The sequence below is a fragment of the Manduca sexta genome, chromosome 3, assembly GCF_014839805.1.
Source record: "Manduca sexta isolate Smith_Timp_Sample1 chromosome 3, JHU_Msex_v1.0, whole genome shotgun sequence".
In the NCBI taxonomy this organism is placed as follows: domain Eukaryota; kingdom Metazoa; phylum Arthropoda; class Insecta; order Lepidoptera; family Sphingidae; genus Manduca; species Manduca sexta.
In genome coordinates, this window is record NC_051117.1 from 3,213,507 (window position 1) to 3,236,495 (window position 22,989).

Sequence of the window (22,989 nt, forward strand, 5' to 3'; positions counted from 1 at the left end):
TCATGCCGTCAGCACTGAGAAACAGACTGGTTATCACAGCAATGCTCCGTACTTACATTAATAACGTTTATAAATAAGGGGGTAAGTGTATGCCGCTCCGCGCCGTGCGTTCTGTTCTTAAAAGCTCTGCTTTCTAGAGTATTATGTAGAGACTACAATTTTCACAAAATATGTTATTACAACGGATATAATATTAAAAAATATTTTCATAACAATAAAAAGATTTTCCTATCTTTCTAACAATTATCCAAGCAAGCAGAGCATCTGAAACTAGCAATTAATCGATATTACATTTGTGTACGCAACCAACCGTTACCGACCGTGGCGTGCAGTCCGCGGTGAGGTAACAAAGGAATTTCCATCCTGCGGGAATTGTACAGTTTCTATTGCGCACGTGGCTGTTTGTAACTGACCTTAAAATATTATTATGTACAGGCATTAAGTCCGCTTTTGTACAAATTTTATTGTATATGAAGTGCAAATAAATAAATTAATTATTAAGTTAGCAAGACTTACACCATATTGGTTTTACTTTTTAATTATTGTACAAACAATGTAAAATCCCCAAAAATAATGAGTTACGAAGTACTATAAGAGATTACCATTAGATTTTTTCCTGGATATACACTAATTGACCTCAGGAAGCGCGCCAAACTTAATGTACGAATTTTATCGGGTATGAAATATATCGTGTGACCATTCTGCAAACACGAATCCAATCCTCGTACAAACGACTCCATACTCAAATAATAATCCAAAACTCATCAGTCCCCTCACATCTATTTACCAAAACCGCGTACATTTTAATATCGCCAACCCTAAATCTGCATCAAAACAAAAACAAAAAGTGTCCAGAGACGAAGGTACAAACACCGCGCGCCCAGCAACACTCCAATCGATACAGGCCGTAATGTGCCGGTCGGTAGGGCTGCCCGGACCTCAGTGAGGACATTCATGCGATCACCGACGATTCCAAGATAAACTGTCGGATAAGCGGACGAAATGGTAAAGCTTGTGTTTCACCTGAGAGATACGCTTGGGGCCAGGCGTGCGTGCCTTATTTAAATAGAGATAGGTTTTAAAGACTGATTAGTGGTGGCATTGTTCTATCAGAGATTAACTGATAGGTATAAATAAGTGGGGTGCAAAGATTTATATATTTTTCTAATTTTAACTTGACATCGACGACCTACAATGCAAATATACTGCGAACTATTGTGGTCATTCCATACATTCCATGGACACCCGCTATATACCAGAATATACCTTTACCCATCATTTGAGACGGTGAGGTTGAGGATAACTTGAGTGACAGCCCTACACGGTGAATATTTTTTTGGTAACATTAATTGACAATAATCCACGCGGAAGTGTTCCCCGAATTCCACCTTTATTTCATCTGGTTAAAAACAATCCATTTGACATTCGCTTTTGGGAATTAATTTTGGTTTTCAAAGAATTGCTCTAAATTTATCCTTTTCAAACATGGCGGAAGAGAGCGGTAAATGTTAATATCCTGATCAAAAATATTTGTACAGCATTCTTTGGCTGTCCAACGGGAAAAGTGGTAAATTAAGGATCATAAAAAAATATTATTTGAGTTTTAGCCCCGTAGATAATACCTAGTATATACGAATATATTGTCAATCATGTCAATTTATATATAATCATAAATTGATCTCTCAACCTCCATAAACCAAAAGGACTATCATTCGTTGAGAATCGGCCCTGATTATTGTATTCAGACAATTGATATAAGGGTAAGCTCAGCCATTGTGACACTGCTTGAGCTAGGCAAACCATAACCTGGACGCGGAAACTGCGTCTCTGTCTACCCCTTATCGGAATAAGTCAAGGGTGTATATATGGAACAAGAGAGCATGGGCGGGCGAGTGGACTACCTGGTAGTATTTGAGCATCGCAGAACATTCGTAGATGCGATGCAGACTTTTATTTAGCTACCACATTTCTTACTCTATTGGGCTGTTAAGAGTACTGTAACGGCAAAGTTTTTTGAATATGAGGCCTATAAAATCAAAGGCAGCTAAACGCCATAATGTCGTAAAATGAGTTAACTATGGCGTCATCTAGTTTAATTAGTTGGACACGTTTTAGTGTATTCATTTTACTAACAAATGCAGCTAAGTCCCTAGAAAATTCAGTTCTAAAATCGATATTGGCATCAAAGACAGCTACATGCCAACCAGTAAGAATCAAATACAGCTATGAGTTACGCCTGCCAATCAGAGAGCAAGATTTCGGAGAATCAGCATGGCCGCCGCTATACAATTCATGCGAATGCGTCGTCCAGTTTTTGGCGTTATTCTTGTGTTTGTATTGAATTACGTGACAATTCTTTTGCTAAAATTCGAATTTGGAGAGCCATGGAGGTCCTTGTAACAAGAGCAAGTGCGGGCAAGGCTCGTAAAAGAACAAGAAACCCCGAGAATTGGAAAGCTAATATTGCTAAGAAGAAAAGGTTAGTGATGTATTACACGTTTTAGTTCCAAATACCAACTATTAGAATATTATTTTAATACTGCAATAAACAAATACCATATACATACATACAAATTACGCCTGTTTCCCATAGGAAAGAAAATTACCATTTTAATAATCTATTTTGCCAATAATATTCTGCGTCTTAGTCAAGTGTTTTTAGCCGTGGTGACTTCCCGCGTATTCATTTAATAAATCTTATAAACAGACTGGGCGCAGAGAGCGTTATCAAATCTTGTTTTAACAATATTCGAACCAACATAGATGTGCCTAGTCTTGTGAAATACCTGTTATCGACTACCTATCTATTAGGCACATCTATGTTGGTTCGAATATTGTTACATCAAGAGTTGTACGAGTCACGGAGGAGCAATTCCTTGGTGGGATTAAGCACATTGACTCCGTTTGGAATGTTTTTCTGTTGGACGACCAGCTCTTAGCCAGGGGATACCCGCTTGAGGGCTTGCGAGAGGTTTCTCTTTTGCACGCGTATAAACTTATAGCAGTCGCCCCTCTTGTAAACGTGGAGATGGTGCTTTGTTTCGTTGCGTTCAATCATCACCGCCAACTTAGGCCGGTCGTCGATGATTTTTTCAATTAATTTAGCCATTTGTTTATCTTTCTCTATCATCAGGGAAATCAACTTTGGAAATTTGGTTATGACTGATTTGCGAAGAAACGTACGCGCCCGTTTTCCTGATGGTGGGCAGCACTTCCTCGTAAACGAGGCGCATAAACTGTTCTGCTTGCGATTTGTTTGAGCGCGCTAGTAGAGCGTAGATACCGGGTTCTGATACAAAACCATCTCTTGATGCCAACTTGTTCCATGGACATTTCTATTCATCTGGAACAATTCTATAAACTTTTTTAACATTCTCATAGGTCTTGGGCTAAGCAAACTCTTTCAGTTAACAATAAATATTATTGTCTTTGGTGATGTACGCCCAACATTTGAAATCACTGCCCTCGTCGCCGAGTTTGGCCAACAGAAATTGAAACGTTGCAAAGATATTATACTCGATGCTCTATTAAAGTACAGTAATTTTTCTATTTTACAGGTACATGCCAAAGAAAGCACCAGAACGAATAATCTGTTTACATAAAATGAACACCTAAAATGTTCAAGTTTGACAATGACTGATATTATGAATTTCCACAGTTCGTTTTATTCCTCAAGTAAACGTAGTGAGCAAGATGCTTTGATACTGAAGTGCTGTAAAACGCAGAAGGTAAAAAGAAGGCGTCCTACCAAAAGCATAAGATTGGGTAGAGACTTCAATATCAAATATAGCGTTTTCAGAGCTCGCCATGACTGTATTCCTGTTTGCCAAAAGCGTTTCTGAGTATACTTGGTATAACAAAATACCGAGTAGAGTACGCTTTAAAAATTTATTTTATACAGGGAATTTGCCAGAGAACGACGAGGGTGTAATCGTAAGATAAATAAATTTAAAGATCAGAAGGAGTCCATTCGAAATTATATTATGAAACTAAAATGTATCGAATCGCATTATTGTCGATCATCCTCTCAAGAACGCAAATACCTATCTAGTGACTTGAATATAAACAAGCTGTACAAAATGTTTAAAGACGAAAATCCTCAATCTGTTGTAAAACAATCATACTTCCGCCATATTTTTAATAGTGAATTTAATTTAGGTTTCGGTACCCCTAAGACTGATGTCTGCTCAACTTGTATTGAATTGAATGAGAGAATCAAAAAAGAAAACGATCGAGTCAAGAAAAATGAGTTAATGACTGCACTGAGAGTGCATAAATTAAGAGCAAAGGCGTTCTTCAAAATGCTGCAGGAGCAAAAGGATGATATGATTACCTTTTCCTTTGATTGCCAGAAAAATTGTCCACTACCTCGAATTCCAGACCAAAGTGCTTACTACAGTCGACAATTTTACTTATATAATTTTACTATTGTGCAAGGATCCTCTAAAGACAAGCTTAATAAAACACAACCTTTGCATACACCTGGACAGAAAACGAATTTGGTAAAACAGCAAATCAAATAGCATCAGCCGTGTATGATCGATTAAATAAAACTAATTTATCAGGTATCACCATCATACGCTTATTTGCCGACGGATGTGGTGGGCAAAACAAAATAGCATAATGCTAAGTATGCTGTCTAAATGGTTATTAGAAAATGTCTCTGTCAAACGTATTGAAATAATATTTCCCGTAACAGGGCATAGTTTTATGCCCCCGGACAGATTCTTCGGCAATGTAGAAAGGGTTCTAAAGAAGCGAGAAGTAATCATCCAACCAGGAGAATACTGCGACATCATTTCAAGTAATGCGACGGTCACGAATCTAAGGGATATTATAATGTTAGACTTCAAAAGAGCCACTCAAGAGGTTTTAAACCGACAGCGAAATGGCCATTCAAAATAACCCAATGCAAAAGATTCATTATAAAAGATCGAAGATCTCAGGAAACACACTTATCCGCGGTGAACAGTTTTATAATTCAGATACAAATAAAGCCTTTAATGTCTGCAAAACTGGCAAAATACAAGCATGCTTCAACCTACCATCATTTCAACGGGAGTGCCTGTGACGCAGGCAAAAATAACCGATGTTGAGAAATTATTGGCAAAACATTTTGGATTAGAATGGCAAGAAAGAGAAGATTTACAATTTTACTTAGGTATTATTAGAGGGCCATTTGTTGAAGGAAATCAAGATTTAGAAGAAAGTTTTTGTGAAGGAATAGCAGAAGAATCACCAGTCTTAAGAATATAATAAGAATAAAACAATACAAGCAATTATTTCACTTAATGGAAAATTTATTAAAATTTGTCACAAAATAATATAGTTGTTTTTACTTTATCGAACGTATAAGAACATCACTAATCCGAAGAACTTAAAATGGCGGCTGTTATTATCAAACTCAGTTATATCCAGTTACTCCGAATCAAAGACACCTATGTCCGATAGTTGGAATCAAAGACAGCTAAATGCTATTTTATTTCCACTCTATACTCAAATATAAAGGGAGTTTTATTATTTTAAATTCAGATTATTAGTAATATTATCATTTTTTATAAATCTTGATTAAAATATAGAATATTGTAACTACCTGAACAAAGTTATCGATTTTTGTAGCTTCCTGAATATTTGATAGACTTGGATTTAGCTGCCTTTGATTTTATAGGCCTCATATGATTGTAGGGAGTAATCTCGTGAATTTGAAAACGATTTTAAATATTATTTTCACAAATATACACGTTAACTGTCATTCAGTTTCATCTTATTTTCCTCTATTCTTTATACATGAATACTTTCACACAGGCCAAGCCACGAGCAAAAGCTTGTTATTAATCATTCGACAGAGGCAGGATCTAATAATCACGAGCAAAAACGAATTTGACATGAATCTAATTGAATACCAAGTAATGGACGAACAACCGTACGTGGGGGATATGGAAGAGATCAAGATTAAATGGAGTGGCGGGGCGGGGACGCGGGGTGCGGGCGGTGGGGGGTGCGATTAATTAATCACGTGGTAAATAATTAGCAGGCACCACTGGCTGCCTGCGGGGCGTCTGCCCTTTGGTATCCTTTTGGTACCATAACGTTGTCTTGGAAACGGCCGGTCAGTGGTCAATTGGATTATACATATTGTCTGAGGATATATATGACATGTTATAATAGTTATCCCAGTGTGTGGAAAAAATATGTTTCTAGATCGCTGTAGTCAATAATAGTAATACTATTATTTTTATTTTTAAAAGCACGTTGAGTTATATTGATAATTGAAAACAATGGCAACTAATGAGGAGAAGTTACCAACATAGGAATCGAATTGTGATCTCTTAAATTTTAGCTGATAAAGTCTCATGCTACGGTTGTCATATCCTCTAAATTACTCGCAAAATATTACAATACAGACACCATTCATATTTAACAAATATAACAGTAGCCAGTGTTATGTGTTAAACTATGTAATCGCTACTGGATGAAAAGAGAAGTCCATCATCAAGTAAACGTAAACCCACAAAACTCATCATTAAATTCAGTCTATGCACCGATATCATCCAGTCACCAACCAGACCTCCCATTACGTCCCTACAGTCTAACATCCAACACTGATTCCCTAAAGCAGTGCAGCCAGTATATGGAGACTGATGAAATCATGTATATTTGTTTCATTATTAATTGAAGGTGGAATAGGTCATTTGCATGGTAAGCGTCAACTTGCCAATAAACAGTAGCACAACAGCATCCAAAACTTCCAATTAAAAAGTAATGCAATTAACTGTGTAAAGGTTCCCTTCCGATGACCAAGAATTATATTGTAAACTACAATGTCAATCTATAGAGTTCACCTAGCACTAGTTACTTGAAAAATATTGCGTGTGTAATGAAAAATTCCGCGCGGGAAAAGTGCTCGCGCGCTGGACCCTAAATAATAGCGAAAAACTTCATTATCCTCTTGTTTGAAGCCGCGACCCCCCTCCGCGCGAGTCTGCGGATTACCCGCGTTAATTCACCGCGCGGTTACTGAAAGCATTTTTAAAGTTGTAGACTTTCTCGCCGTTTGACTCGCGTTAATCGTTCTTGTGAGGTTTCTACTTTGCAAACTGTGTGCCTTTTATAAAAATTTTCGCTTTACATCACCGCGTAAGTCGAATGTTTCTTCAGAAGTTACGTTTTATTGAGTTTAAAAGGCCTTTCTAATCTTTATATGATTTAGCGGTGAAGGCGATGTCTGTGGAGTTTATTTATAGCTTAAGACTGTTTTCTAAGGCGTAGGCATTGATATTAATTATTACCAGGATTTGTTGACGGCCAAGCATTCTCGTCAAAATATAGAGTGTTTATCTGGAATCTGGAACAAATTCCAAAACCGAATTAATTGTAATAGTGGCAGCTAAAGAGTCGGCAAGGATCGATTTCCAACATTAATATAAGTTTTACTTCACAAAATCCAATTGAATTGTCTGCGTTTGATATTTTGCTTAATGTATCGAGAGATTCGCTGTGTGTCATGAACCGGATATAAGCTCGAAGAAATGAAGGCACTGAGAGCACATCTGCCTTTCGCGTAGATCTTAGGGCATACGTACAAATAAAACTCTATACTATTACATTAAACTGAAAATTTGATTTTGTTTGAATCTCTGGAACTACTTCTTCGAGTCTGAAAATACTTTTCCTAATAAGAAGGTACAAATAAAATGTCCCCACGTCCCTAGTATTAGAATGTAAGTAATTTAGGCGGATTCATAATGTACGATTTATTTGCACGCCCCACATACCGAACTTATCAAGATATTGATTAATAACCCAACACGAGCATACACGCGGAACTCGATAACCGTAGATTTTGAAAAAAATCGATTGCTGTATTTTAGTAACACGATGGTAGATCTCTCTAATGCGAAAATTCATCAAGTTGTGCAAACATAGTTGATCCGGTTTGAAGGACATTGTGGCCAATATTGCTTGCCATCATAAGACTTCTATCAAACAAATCGAACAAAAATCACAATGCAATTGCTCCAACATACTATATTCCTATTTTTACGGTTGCTCTTGTTAATGTAAAGCGTAGCGTTGAACCACCTGCAGCGGCATGTTCATTTTGTGAATCATCGTTTTTATATCCGTTATATAATTTTCAACAGATGTATGCGACTATCTTAATAAAGGGTGTGTATGCGGCAAAAATTCTCTGCATTAAACATCATTTTACGTTATTATTTGATAATAAATTTATTAATGATAATCAATGATAACACGCGTCGATGGCGGGTCTAATGGTAAACGTACGACATTCACAATATACAGTTGGTGATCAGTTTATAATGAACTATTCGTCCTTCTTCCAGTTGCAATATTACCCGGAATATTCACCCGGAATTAACGTGAAAGAGAGTCGGCCATAAGAACTAAAGTCAAATCGTTTATGCGCTAAATTAAAGAATATGTTGCGCCAGCCCCACTAAGAACTTGAAGGAAGGAAGGATGGTGGAAGAGGAAGGTTGAGTGACGGAGTGACGTGTAGCCATCGGCTTGGGTCCTCATACCAGCTACCTACTTCCCGCCACTTTCATATAAAGTTAACCCATCAATCGCTACGGTTAGTGTAACGGTTAAAACGCCATGGTTACCGTGTACAGCTATCGGACGTTACCACCGATTACGTCACTTCCGGCCGATTAAAACCATTGCGGCAACATTCGCCACCTCGATTATGATCGCAATCAATACGGCGCGATAACCGTCTGGTTCGATTTTGGCAGTTATGATTTTTACGTAAAAGATAATATAAATTTTAGGTTTATTTTATTATTTTGTTTTAAGAGATCACCGGCAAAATGACTCCACTTCAGCTGGTGGTAAGTAGAGTGGCGTCCAGATAAATATCGGCTAACTAGAGATGGTTAACCAACGCCTGGCATAAATATACTGGCCTTGTAGAAGCTGTGCGAAGTAAGGTATATTTTTGGTAATGATTTTGAATCAATTTGTCACGGCACGAATTTCTTTGGTCATATAGAAAGTTATACATCTAATTACTATTATTAAAACCTGTTTATTGACGGGGAGTACTTTGAGATAAATCTATATGCCAATGGTAATTTAAAAAGCTTTTAAATTTTAAACCATAAAATAGTTAATAAACATCACAGATATATTACTACGCAAATATTGATAAATGTAAAGAATGAAATATCGCTGAATATTCTCGTGTTGAAAAATAATTTACATCGTAGGTTCTCAACTGGGTCACTATGCAAATAAGCTGTTAAATTCCCATATCCTTAACAGGATGACAAAATCACGCTTGAAATCACAGCGTGGGACCAATTTAAAAACGGATCTTTTGTAAATTCAGCGTTAAATCAACGTTTATATATTGTAGCCGGAGGGTGCGCCTGCAACGAGATTCAATTCAGGATACGTTGAAAAATTTCCATTTTGATGCGAGCGCGAGTGGGAGTTGGCGCCCAACGCGGTGCTCGGGGCGCGCTGTACTGACAACTTGTAAGTATAAATGGAAAATATATTGGCACAGGCTATTATTAAATAGTGCCTATTTATGATTTCCTAAACGTTATAATAACTAATAAATGTGTCGGTGTAGTCACATTACCATACCAGGATAAAACAAATATACAAGCTATCTACATTCCACATGGCTGATGCATGTTCTACGCCATATTTAATATCCGATGGATTTCTATCATGTTCCTAAATCCTTACATTGGCTCACATTCTCCCTCAATCAACTGAAGTGAATTACCACGACATTACACATTCATAGTGTTACTTGTTAACCACGGGAAACACATAATCACTCTTGTCGCTCGCACGTCGCGTTCCTCCTCGATACCACGGATCTAGGGGGATTTCGAACGTGAAGAGATAAACCTTAAGTCTTAAGCATTTAAGAAAACTAATGCCTTTTCAACAAACTTTGTACTTTAAGCTGATTACGTTACATTCGTATGAAGGTTGTGTATTGCTATGTATTGTTTACACGTTACGGCTTAATATATGTAAAGGACCATTCTTTTATTATATTATGGTGATCGTTGTTAATATAAGTATTGATATAGAGTGTAGACCTAACCCCTAACTGAAAAACGAGCTTAAGAGAACATACAGTAGGTTCAATTATTAGGCTAAATGTTTCCGAGACATCAGTCTGCGTTAATCTTTATGGAACTATACATAGTATGCTATGTCACACAATTATCAAATAAATTAATCTTGTCCTGTGGCAACTGTTATTCTAAATAGTAATAAAAAACCTGTCTATAGTGTAACACCTTTATATCAATTATTTTATGTATAGCGATTTAAATTATACTATCAACTAATGTATATGTATTTAGGGGAAACTTATTCTTTTCATAATGCTAATGAAACATTTTATGGAAATCACTATGTTGTAAATTAAAGTATTCTGTTTACATAACTCAATTCAATTCTAAAGTAGCCAATAAACTCTATATTTTATGTAAAGCAGTCAGTTAGTTTGTCATTTACAACAAATTATAGGATACATTATATATATTATTTAATTGTAGCTACCTCTATATTTCTTTGTAACTTTTTCGTTTGAATGACGTGTACAGCAGGTGGTAAGTAGTAACTAGTTATTTTCTAGCAGCTAATTCTTTTTAAAGAGCTAAGAATTGAAAAGTTTTTAATGTAGCCATTCCAATAGATTAAATTAATCAGCAGTGCAGAAACTGAGCCTCCATTACCTATTATAAAAGTGTATTTCAATGCTTTCATCCACGATACCTTAATCTGAATTGACACACTGAAATACCTTTGAAATTCTTATATAAAATCCTCAAGCTCTCAGGATTCCCCAAAATGTGTTCGTAATTAATTAAATTAATATGCATCAACATTTAACATGTAGCGTCATTGGCGAAATTAAGAGATATATACATATCAGTGTTAGTTAGCACAAGCCATGAAAGTGGTTAGCAGTTAGAACTAATAAGGTTAAAAGCTACACTAATGAACAATTCCAATCAGTCATTAAAATAGTTAGCGATTTATCTCCTACTTTTAAAATAAATTAAAGGAAGAACTGATGATTAGTTAAAACACGGGTTAATCAAATTTATTTGATAAAAATGTAGCGAAATTACCCTTCACCCAGAAAAGAACCTAATTACAGAGGTGCTCGTATGGCCGATCCTAATATTCTATCTAATTCTGTTCATGCTTTACTAGATATCGAAAACTATAAAACATTGTAATTTTTCTAGTCTAATTTAAATGAATGCTTACTACTCTTTCAAGACCCTTTTTCTCAGAAAAGCGGAGAGGTAACAAGTTTAAATTTATATCAAATACACGAGTCTATGGTCTCTTTCGGCTGCGAAAAAATTAAAGAAGCAAGTCAAAGCGATCAAAAGATATGACCGCTTATGGCGCATTTTTTACGACTTTACCATATAGAGTACTTCCCATTGCCCTAGATTCTAGAATCATGAAATTTTGGCAAGTAGCAATGTCTTACAGTACATGTAAAGGAAAAAATGTGAAGGCCGTAATTATGTACATTAATAACAAAAAAACAAAATTAACTATAATCATTTATTATTTGCGATTGGTGCAATAACTATGTCTAGGGATCGAACGGCAAAGTTAAGCTTGTACGAAATTCTCGGTGTGCGAGTCTAACTCGCCCTTGTCCGTTTTTTGTTAATAGTCTATTAGTAATGACGAGCAAAGTTCATTTTATAGTACGGGTCGCTATTTGTATATATTTATTAAGTGCAATTATATTGTTTCTTTAACGGTAGGGATCGACCGTTTGAGCACCTCCGATGACGTATGCAAAAGCGCACAGCTTAGCAATCTTAAAATACATACCGGAGTCAAAATTGTTCCCGCCCGCGTCCATTCCTTGACCATGATATTCTGCAATAACACAAACAAATGTTAAATAATATCTAATTGAACCCCAAGTTCCGTGATCCTTTATTTTTCATACTAATTATAGTCTATGTACTTTCATGTGCATAGCTACTTAGTCGTATGTAATTTTTGTATCAATATCGTTGAAGAGATTTGTGTTGGGAAGGCACACAAAATGATTCAAATTAAATTTCTTCAATTGTAATAGATCAAGTAAGGGATCAAACGATGTCTACATATGATTTACTGCGAAATAGTTACAATCTGAATTAGAAGGCTCGACATACGACATTGAATCTTATTTGTATAAATCTCGGAAGTTTAACTAAATCTGTGTCGCGTAGAGGCGAGCGTATTCTATCCCCACACTAGAGCCAGGTGTTGTGCTAGCGAAAATCTTTCTAAGTTTCCGATACTATCAAAACTATTGGATACATTTTGTTTAAGTTCAACATTATAAGATACAAGGAAACTTGTATGATGATTATTATAAAAAAAAAAACAGCATCGCTCTCTCCCTACAACACTAACAAATGTATGGTGGATTTAGCCTAATGACATCAAGCTTAGTTGTAGACTAGTGAATTGCTATCGCTTCGACTTGCTCGGTGTGGTTAACTACCAACTAGGTTAGTTAAGTCATAAGGTTTCTTCGATCTTATGCGTAAAAATAACAATAATCATCATAGAAGTCTGCATAAATAGTTCTAATATATGAGAGTGGCAATAGCCCGGAACCCCCTACTCTGGCAAGCACGACTTGATCTCTAAGCAACGTATAGCGAATATTGCCTCGCATAGACCCCTACTCAAAGTTCTTAATAATACTGTAATACTATACCGCGCTAAAACGATATAATATTTGTATTTTTAAATATTAAATAACTTCGCATTTCAGTCAATAACCGATGAAAAATACTACAAAACATTCGCAAAGCATTGTTAAAAATGTAGCGCTACATAATTTTTTTTTAAATGTCAACAGTCGTTTCTTTGATTAAAAAGTAATTACTTAAGATAATAAACTAATCGACTGTGGTATTTGTTAAGTTAGACATTAGGACACGCCCTATATTGGAAGATAATAACTGCCTACTTACACACGCACAGCAGATACACTTGGGGCTGACCTTAAGGAATGGGAAAGGAGAGGGGATTCCATCCGCCCAGATAGCTACCACCATACACAAGGTATTACAATCAACCATAGTGACTCACGTAAGTGTATCGCGTTCCACCTGTCAGCCTGTGTACATCCCGTTATAATATGCCAGCATAATTGTGCTGACTGGCGAGAGATAATCATCTATTATCTTACCATCAGGTGCAAAGCACTTCACCGAGCCGTTATATAAAAAAAATATCGTTATTGTCATCGGAACCCCATCGCGAAAATGTTAAATTAATGTATCTCAAAAACGGTACAGTGGGCAGATTAGGACCAAATATAGTGTCGAGGCTGGCCCCCGGCCGGCCGGTCCCTACGGGTCTCAAGGACCCAGGGCGGCGCGTTTGATGTGATAACACGCCATTTTCACATGCGGACGATTTAGGGAGCGCGTGTCAACGACCCCGGTACCTTAACCGAAGCGTTATAGTAAATAAAAGAAAACACACTTCTATAATTGTTTTATTAATTAATACAATACACGTGTACATTTTTTCGGAACCCCAAGTGAGACGTTTAAGCATGAATATGATAAAGCGATATGATGAAAATGGTGATAACGTAAATGATGGTGATAAAATTATAAATTGACGGTAATATATTCAATTACTATGTGGGCACAAATGCTTATTACCTCAATGACAATACAGGCTATAGCGGTACATTCTTGACGACAAATAATCTTACCAATAATAATATTTTCAATCAACAACGACTAAAAATACAGTGATTTATCTCTGGTATATTTCAAGTAAGGATAATAATAACAATCACTACCGGAGTCGGATATGAACAGTATTTAAACAAGCACAGATTAAAATTGTATACACTTTACAGCATGACGTCATACACAAGCTGCCTTAACTCCCGAAGGTTGCGGCCTTCCGGGTTCACTTTACTAATGTTAACAGAAGTCGCGACTACTCGTTCCATGCTATGACAAGGCGGCCTAGCGCCACGTTGGTCTGTTAGGCACAAACTTCCGACTACTAAGCTATACATATATGGGTTTCGAAGTTAAAAAAACATTTAGTTTTTCGACCTAGGAATCGATCAAAGAGCATTATCAGTCACAGTCCAGGTGCGCTACCAAGCGCCACTAAAGTAATAACGCGATCAACAGAATGACAAATTGTTTTAAGTTTTTTCCTAATACTCGACTAAAGGTATTTACATCGTAAAGTAAGGACCGGAATACTCCGCAGTTCCGCTTGATGTCCCCCCGGGGGAGCGCTACGTCTTCCCGGTAAACTATTTTATGTCACACGAACTACGCCAGCGAAATTCCTTAACAAAGTTGCAAAACTTCTTATAAAATATAAACTTTCGCATTTTATTACACGACGCCGACGGTATCGAGTTGATATCTAAACGGTTCCCAATGTAATGCTGAGCTGAATAAACCACCTTCCTTACTACCGTCATATTGATTTTCTACAACCGAATGATATGACAATCAGTTAGTTCGCTTGATTGTATCAAATTCAAATTATATTTATTGTGGTACACAGGTAGGATTAAGGTGTTATACATTTATATTACAGTACAGCTATGATCGTATAGTATCGTATCTGATTTCAAACAGTAACACTGTCCCAGATCCCAGACATTTAAAATGCAAAGTACTGCAAGACTCCTCATCTAAGACATTGGTTTAATTAAAATAAAAACCAGGCATTACTTCGCTAATTATAATTAAACTATTATACTAGGTAGGGTAAGTATCCATAAAAGGCTCTTGCGATTGAAGGTGGTGAACTCAAGTTGAAACAATACCTAATACAAAAAAATCACTTCAAGGCATGTATTTTTTCCAACGTCTACGTGAACAAAGCATAAGTCCGACCGGTATATCAAACGGACGTATTAAACTACTGCAGTTTGTCTCAAATCAATTCTAATGCTGCTCGACTGAATACATAGCTTTACAAATCCGACGTATTTCAAGAGACTACACCGCCCACACCCCCTTTTACACAACTCCTGCCAACCAGGATCAACTGTGACAGCCCTAATTCTCAGGAAGTCTGAGAGTTTGGATAGATTTGCCCAATGTTACGTTTGTGACCATTGTACCCTAGTCCTTAAGTTCAGGAAATACAAAGAAACGTCATCAATTTGCTAACAATCAGGTCAATATAATCTATCGCTGAGCTTACTTCTGTATACACACATGAACTACCACTTTCTAAATTAATTATTTGTGTAACAAAATAAACGTTAAAGCGTAGGCGACGATACAGCTGAACAGAGATGTCATTTTGATCACAAGATCCTGCATCACAGCAAACCCACACTGCTCAATTCTCATACATTAAACCTGCGCTGTGCTATACTACGTCACCTGTGTCAGAAAATATTCAGCCTTACGACGGGTACATTTCCCACGCGTTCGTGTGAATAAAACGAAACCGCGCCGAAAAATGAGCGACTCCAATCGAGTTGCCATAAAACTGAATTGCTTTACGAGCACAATACGTACAACTTGCGGCTCCGCGTTCCCTCCCTCGCCTAATTACCATTCGTGAATATTTTAGCTACATCTTACGCCCCGTGAACACTTCTTCAGCATAATTTAGAATCCAATTGGCATTTGTATCATTTTACTTTGTGTGTAAATAATGTTGTGTATAGGTTTCGGTAACGCCGAATAATCCGCCTTTTCATTGGCGATGTTTTTACTGTAAAGGGGAACAATTTGCGACTAAATATTTTATTTCAATACACTGGGATTAGGAGTTATAACATATGAAGAGATAATGTTTGTAAGTCTGTATTATTTTGATTCAACTTACTAATAACGCGACCGTATCTCTCGTCTAAATAAGTTATGAAGGCGAAATATTTTTGCTTTTAACTTAGGTTAGGAAATACGAATTATAAATTACAGTAACAATACTCATAGATCTATAGAATAATCCACATATTATTATAATATTATCATATCACTGGTTACCGAACCGTGTGGCGTACCTAATTTAGCTGCTGAGAGGTCCTGGGTTCAAGTTCTAGGTGAGCAAATTAATTTATATGTGCTTTACAACTAAATAAAAATGTCTTAGGATATGCTCTATGTGATTATAATAATATGGGATGAAAATAAAGAACGCAGACCTTATCTATACTTACTAGAACCTCCTCTTACAATAAAATCGCAAGCACACCAGTTAATATACTGCATATAATATACAAAATTGACAATCAACTCTCAGATTACATCGTATAGTAAAACTTCACGTCGGCTAGATATTTTACACACGAAGTTAAATACAATTTCGGCTGCAACAATGATACTTGGGCATTAACTATTAAGTTACCTCACACGCGGTCCCGTGGGAACATTGCTCGTAAAATACTTTGTAAGGAACGGCGAATATATTTCGACGTACCTTTATGTATCGTTGAACAATTAAAATTCCTTGCCTTTTATACAAGGGAATTTTATACATAACTAAGACTGCGTACTGTTTAGTGTATATGCATTTTCAGGTAAGCAGTCTACAATGCACACTAAAGCCGACTCGTGAAGTCGTTTGATGGACAGATGCACCGTTGTTTAACAGAATAACCGAAACATTTCTTTAGAGTCTTTCACTGATAAATATCACTAAAGAATTATTTAAATAAGTGTTGAGACTTGATAAAAATAGACAATACAATTAATGCGGTATAGAGCTTTTCCTCTCTTAAATCACGCATGTCCGCCTTATATTAATTCCATCTTAAACAACTAAAATTTAAAGATTTCAAATAAACGTCGCAATAAATATCTCGCAATGTAATACAAAAGTCGTTAATTTCAAATACATAGTTTAAAATATATTAATGAAGTAGATATTTATGTATTTGTGTGTCTCGTCTATAAACATTTTGCAACTACGATTAACCTCCTCGATGTTTTGTTTCTTTGATTCGGAAATTATTACCCGTTGAGAAAATTGTAAATAATAGAGAAAACGTTTTATTACCTACACTTACATAGACAAAATTTCCCACCACGCGATAATGTGCTCAAGTTGTTTACTGGTTATTTCCTTCAGGGAAACATTTGCCCGCCAGGAAACAACGAATCCAATTATACAATTCTTGAGAATTTCTAGGTACCTACAGCATGGTAGACTGAGGTCTAAACCCTCTCAGTATTAAAGAAGCTCCGTGCTTAGTATTAGCGGCAGTATACATGAGTAATTTTATTACATTGTGAAATTTATTCAGTGAGAATGCTATTCTTTTTTTTTTTTTTATATATAGTTGCAAATTGCAATGGAATAGACGTTTGTCTTCCATCTCACCTGATGGAAAGTGTAGATGAAGACGAAGGTGGTACACGTCCGTCCAAAAGAAACCTGTCTACTCTACTCTTAAAGGCTCCAGAGTTCAACTTATCAGGAAAAATTGACCCAGGCAGGTCTTTCCCGCAGAAGGGCGAGGGACAAGGCACGAACTATTTTATTGATCGCGAATCCAAATAGTACCATCAAGTATTCCATTACTGTTTTCGTTGAATCACCTATCACAGTCAAATGATCAATATTGCACCAAAATGCATACACATAATGCGTGATGCTCTAATTATCGGTTAGTACTTGCGAGTCGGCAAGTCACGGGCGAACAGCCGCAGGAGGTCAGCAGCGGTCTCCATTACGTGGGCCAGTCGGCGGCACCGGCCACCGCGGTTGGCCAACCACTCGACCGGCAAGTGCTAAATGCGCACTCATTAGCGACACTTGCCTATTGCGCGAATGGACAAAAAGAATAAGCCGTGTGATAGATGACACGGCAAAGACTAAAGCTTAACATTTAGCACTCAAACATCATACTGATCAGACCAGTTCAAAAGCGTTAGCTTAACGCGTTGCAAAAGATATTCAATACAATAAAATTTATTAAAATTGTAGCACTAAATTCTTTTGGCATTATAACTGGAAAACTCTGAAGAGAAACAAAGATATTTCCGACTGTAATTAAATTCATAATTTTAGGAGAGTAAAAAATAAATAATTTAATAAATCATTTAAGTATAACTTCATTTACGTGGGATGAATATTATTTATAGCCTTCGAAATATATCTATACTACAGAGATATTGCCGTACAGCCAAATCGCGTGTTGCGCAACAAAATGTCGTCAGCCACAACGAGAAGCCTCCTTCAAATCCTATCCCTATAATTACAAATCCTCCAGGTAATAAAGGACAATGAAACGTACATTGTGGAGATTAACGCGTGCCTCGCTTTGTTCAGCGGTAGAACAGGTTAAAGTGTGTAGGGATATGTCGGGGTATTGACTACAAAATATATGAAAATCAAGCTTGGTTAGATTTTAGCCTGTCACCAATTTATAGCTTTGTATTTAAACCTAACATTTAAAAATAAAATTTAAGTCTTCTGAAGGGAAAAAATATCATACAGACCGCTGATATTCGCTAGATGCAGGCACTAGGGTGGGGCCTATCCTCATTAATGAAGATTTAGTGTGTGACTATGAAGAATAAGTCTCTTATACACTGCCTCATTACAATCCACAAACATCTAGTGAAACTTTCATTTAATGTCTATAAGAACTTAAGTATGGGAGTCACCTCCGTTGTTTACGTCGAATGCATCGTTCAAAACAACGTGCAAATATTATAGTAGCCACGACATTAAATGTTATAAATACGTGTAGATTCTTCGAAAGATATTACGCCCTACGCCAGCCTATAAACAACATATAGGCAAAACAATTGTAGCTACCCACACTGACTCACATACGAGAGACCTTTAGGTAGTGATATCTAAGGAATCCTTATCTCAATCTCTCGTCGATAGCTGATAACATAATCGATGTGAATTGGATAACGGCCGATTTTAGATGACCTTTGTAATGTCAGCGGTCAAAAGGATTAGTGGTACGGTTTGGTCGGACCACGGCCTCGGTATGTGGTTGCGGTCGCGTGGCCATGTGCAGAATCTAAACCAACGGTATGCTTAAATTAGTATCATCATGTAAAGGGAATACAGCTTCGTAATTTATATCATAGCTAAATGTGTAATAAGAAGGAACTCGTATTCGGTTTTCTGCGCAGTTTCAGCCCAGAGTAAGGAATTTTCCGATATGGCGATAGGCTTGCACCACTCACTTCATGAGACGGAACACACATGGTAAAAGTGCCCTGGTTGGACTTCTGCGTATCCTTTTAAGGATAAAGACGTGTTATGTTTGGAATCGCAGGTGTCAAAAGGACGCAGGGGCGGCTTTGGACGACGACTTAAGACACTTCCGTAAGAGGAAGCCCGTCACCGTTCCTAATGCCGATGAAGGCTACCGCGAAGTTTTAGTTGGAATGCCGTGCGTTGTATACAGGTTAGGGACCTGGCACGGCGGTAGCCCGAAGGTCGTCATCAAATCCGGGCGGCTCAACGCCAGGTCGGAAGGCACGGTGACCCAAGATTTACCTCGATGTGGATATCAAACTCGCATCTCTTGTAATTGTTAATCCTATACTAATAAAGGAATATGTATAATTTGTATTTAATACTTCCCTTTATTAGTTCTTATTTGCAATTGAGACCAAATAATTGTTAAAGATGTGTAGTAGTTTCCCATGTTTCATCAATTACAATTAACAATAGTCCGGCGATGCACACACTTGTACACACAAACCTGTCTTGCTACAACGCGACGCGACGCAGCGCACACCAGAATATTTACATATTTAATACTCGGAAACAAAAATTTATAACATTTAATATCCACACTAACAAGCATTAATATATTGTAGACATAAGATTTGCAGTTTTGTTTTAAGCGCGATAATTCGATTCATCCAGCGGCAACACCGCTCGCATAAATGGTTGTGACGTAACATCTGTTTTGTTAGGTTACCGGAGATACAACCGACGACTCGCAGTCTTAACACAATTTGCTGCTCACTGAGAAAGTAAAGCTATATTTATGGCATACAAGATTCCAGTCGGTACTCAGAGCATTAACATACTAAATCGGTTATAATGCTATGCGATTATTATACGTGAACTTCTAGCGGCATTCTACGCGATGGTAACTGCGAGCGAATTTCCTGCAGGAACTGCACGAGTTTCCCGGATGTGGCGCGGCAATGACTTGTTATTGTAACTTCGTAGCACCTGTTTTCTTAAACGAGAGGAATATCCAAAGAGGGAGGGATCCGATCCTTGATATAGTCCTCTGATTGCAAGTTTACATTATTAGAAAACCGTCCATTTTTTTATTCATAGATAAAATGACATGGAATCCTGCATGATACCACACTCAACACCCTGAGATATCAGATGTTAAGTCTCATGAGGCACCATTAGGAATAATGATCTCTGAAGCCGAGTTGAATCTATATAAACATAAACTGCATAATGTTTTTGTCTAGCCGCGTGATATAACAATTTATCTAATTCGTTGAATCGCGCCAAAAAGTGTTAATAAGTAATCATACAAGAAACTATAGTTCCAAGAAATTTCCCTCGTGGAAAATTTGATAATATTATTGACAATAAAACATTATGATTAACAATAAAAAAAATGTGCAGATCAGGTCATCTCAAATGTGGAGGAATTTTAACTGGCTGCTTGCCAAACATTGGCCGGGCGTTGACCCCAAAATGGAGACCCGTTTTGACACAAAACTTCTGATTGTGGTACAAAGGCTGATCGAAATAGAAACACTTGGATGCGACTGGGCGCGGCGTGTAGAGGCGCCGCCTTGATGGAGCACCTACTTAAAGCTGTGCTTGATTCACGCGCAGCCCTATCGGTTCAATTGTAAACGCCCGACAAATTCGTCCAAAAACGAAGTTCTCCGAAGTGGAAATTTTTCGCTGACGAATATTAAATGATTGCGACGAACAAAATGCTAACTTGTTCTGAAAAAATTAACTTCGAGGAAATTAAAAAGCCTTCACTAACACGTTTTAAATTCTCTCTAAAAACTTAGGGCCCCGAACAAATTAGTGGACAGTAAAACGCAGATGGCAGCCCTATCGTTAATTGAATTAATTTTGACTGAGTTATCACATTTTCGCTATACGGTTGTCATTATGTCAACGCAATTAATACGGATTGCCGAATATGGACTGACTATTATGTCATTTTATGTAATCATAAGGTAGAAACCTTTATGGTGCCAACTTTCCATATGTTTAATACATAACAACATGTTGGCGTCATTTAGCGCCTTCATTAATCGCCTATTAGCCGTTAACTAATAAGCTATTGTCAAATCTCTCTAATAACGTGTTTTCGGATTACCATGCGTACCTTTTAAAATCTCAGATTATTACTCTTCCTTACATATTATAAAATAAAGTTCCTCACCACATCTATCTGTCTGAAAACGATAAACTTAAAACTACTGAATGGATTACGATGAAATTTGGTAAAGAGATAGTTTGAGACCCTGGGAAGAACATATGCTTCTTTTAATCCCGGGAAAATATAAATCAGGACCTTTATTTCGAAAAAACTTTAACACAGACGAAGACGCGAGCAAAAGGTTATTATAAAATATAGATACAAGTTCATTCAGATATATATAAATTAAACGCTCAGAGCCTAAGTAATAAAAAATCTCAATTAGTGAAAACTAATTAATGTTTAATGTATTTGACGTCCAAATTATACGACTAAGGAAGAATGTGCCACAAAGAGTAAATAAACGCTGGTTAATAAAATTAATTTATTTGACAGGCGTTTAATCTCTAAGTGACGGGAGAAAATTACAGAATTATATTTAATTTGACAGTCTCTATACTAGGAAATTTCTAACAGCGCATTTATTAACTGCAAAATCCGGATTGATAGTATACTGTTATAAATTAGTAACGGCTTTTGTTCTTCGCCCAAATTTGTCCTAGACCCAAATTAAAGTGCGATAATCATGGTAATTCAATTCAACGATATACATAACACGGAGGTCGCCGTGCGCCCCATGGCGTTGCGATTTAACGATTACGAAACATCACGTGATAACATTAGCAAACACGAAGGTCTCGCCGTCTGCTAGACGGTTTACACGTGCTGCCGCAGACGACATGCTTTACCGACGAAATATTAATGGCGTGGTGTCATTAGTGGGAACATTTATCGTCGAACTAGGTGTTGCACGCGGATCCGCATGGTCTTTTATGGAATATAACTTCCACTGTATTTTCTAAATAAAAAATAGCCAATAAGCTAATGCAGGCCATTGTCTGTATTGCCAAATTAAATCCAATGGAAATGACTTGTGCGTTTACTTTGTTAGTTTTATTTATGCGTTTTGTGCCAAATATCCAAACTTCTTCAAACACTATCTTATTCATAATAATGGGAAGTATGTCGAGGGGTCCATATAACCCGGTGGCTACCGGCTTCCTTTTTTGTAGAATCTTATTATCATCAGAACGATTGGCAGAAATCATTTATGCATTATAAGTACCGATATGTTGTGTAGGGTTCCATTTCCGCACATGTCACCTTCCGCCACTAATGGGATGAGGTAAGATTCAGAGATTATTCTTGAGAAAAAATTATTATGAATTAGGAACAAGAAATTTTAAGAATTTTTCTGTGGGTTATATTATGTTTTAACATTACAGGCATATGAAGGAACTCTGAATATGGCAATGCTTTCCCAGTGAGCGATAGATTTGATATATGAAGGGATTAATTTGTTGAAAGTCTAGCTTTCTAAGCTCACGTGAAACGCAACAAACTTGTTATTTAACATCCATTACTATGATGCAGTGATTTTAATCAAATGGACATTTCGTGCTTTAAACAAATCTACACACAGCTTCGTCTACCAAATATATTAAGCATGTGGATATAAAATGCCATAAATTATTATACGAGTATAAAGTATGTAAAGTATATTTTCGTGTGCGTTGTGTGGTCACGTCGTAGCCAGGACAGGTTTG

General features: G+C 36.9%; 1 protein-coding gene and 1 long non-coding RNA gene across 3 annotated transcripts in view; one reads left to right on the plus strand and one right to left on the minus strand.

The window, feature by feature from the left end:
• Positions 1-22,989, minus strand: part of LOC115441240 (transcriptional activator protein Pur-alpha) — a 62,037-nt gene that overhangs the window by 24,331 nt on the left and 14,717 nt on the right. For both annotated transcript variants that reach the window (XM_030165950.2, XM_030165953.2), the window contains exon 2: positions 11,866-11,913. In XM_030165950.2, the coding sequence (XP_030021810.1) occupies positions 11,866-11,913 (48 nt within the window). The remainder of the gene's footprint in view (positions 1-11,865; positions 11,914-22,989) is intronic.
• On the plus strand, positions 2,028-3,832 carry LOC119189589. Its single transcript, XR_005112498.1, has 2 exons — positions 2,028-2,479; positions 3,558-3,832. It is a non-coding gene; the product is annotated as an uncharacterized LOC119189589 (long non-coding RNA).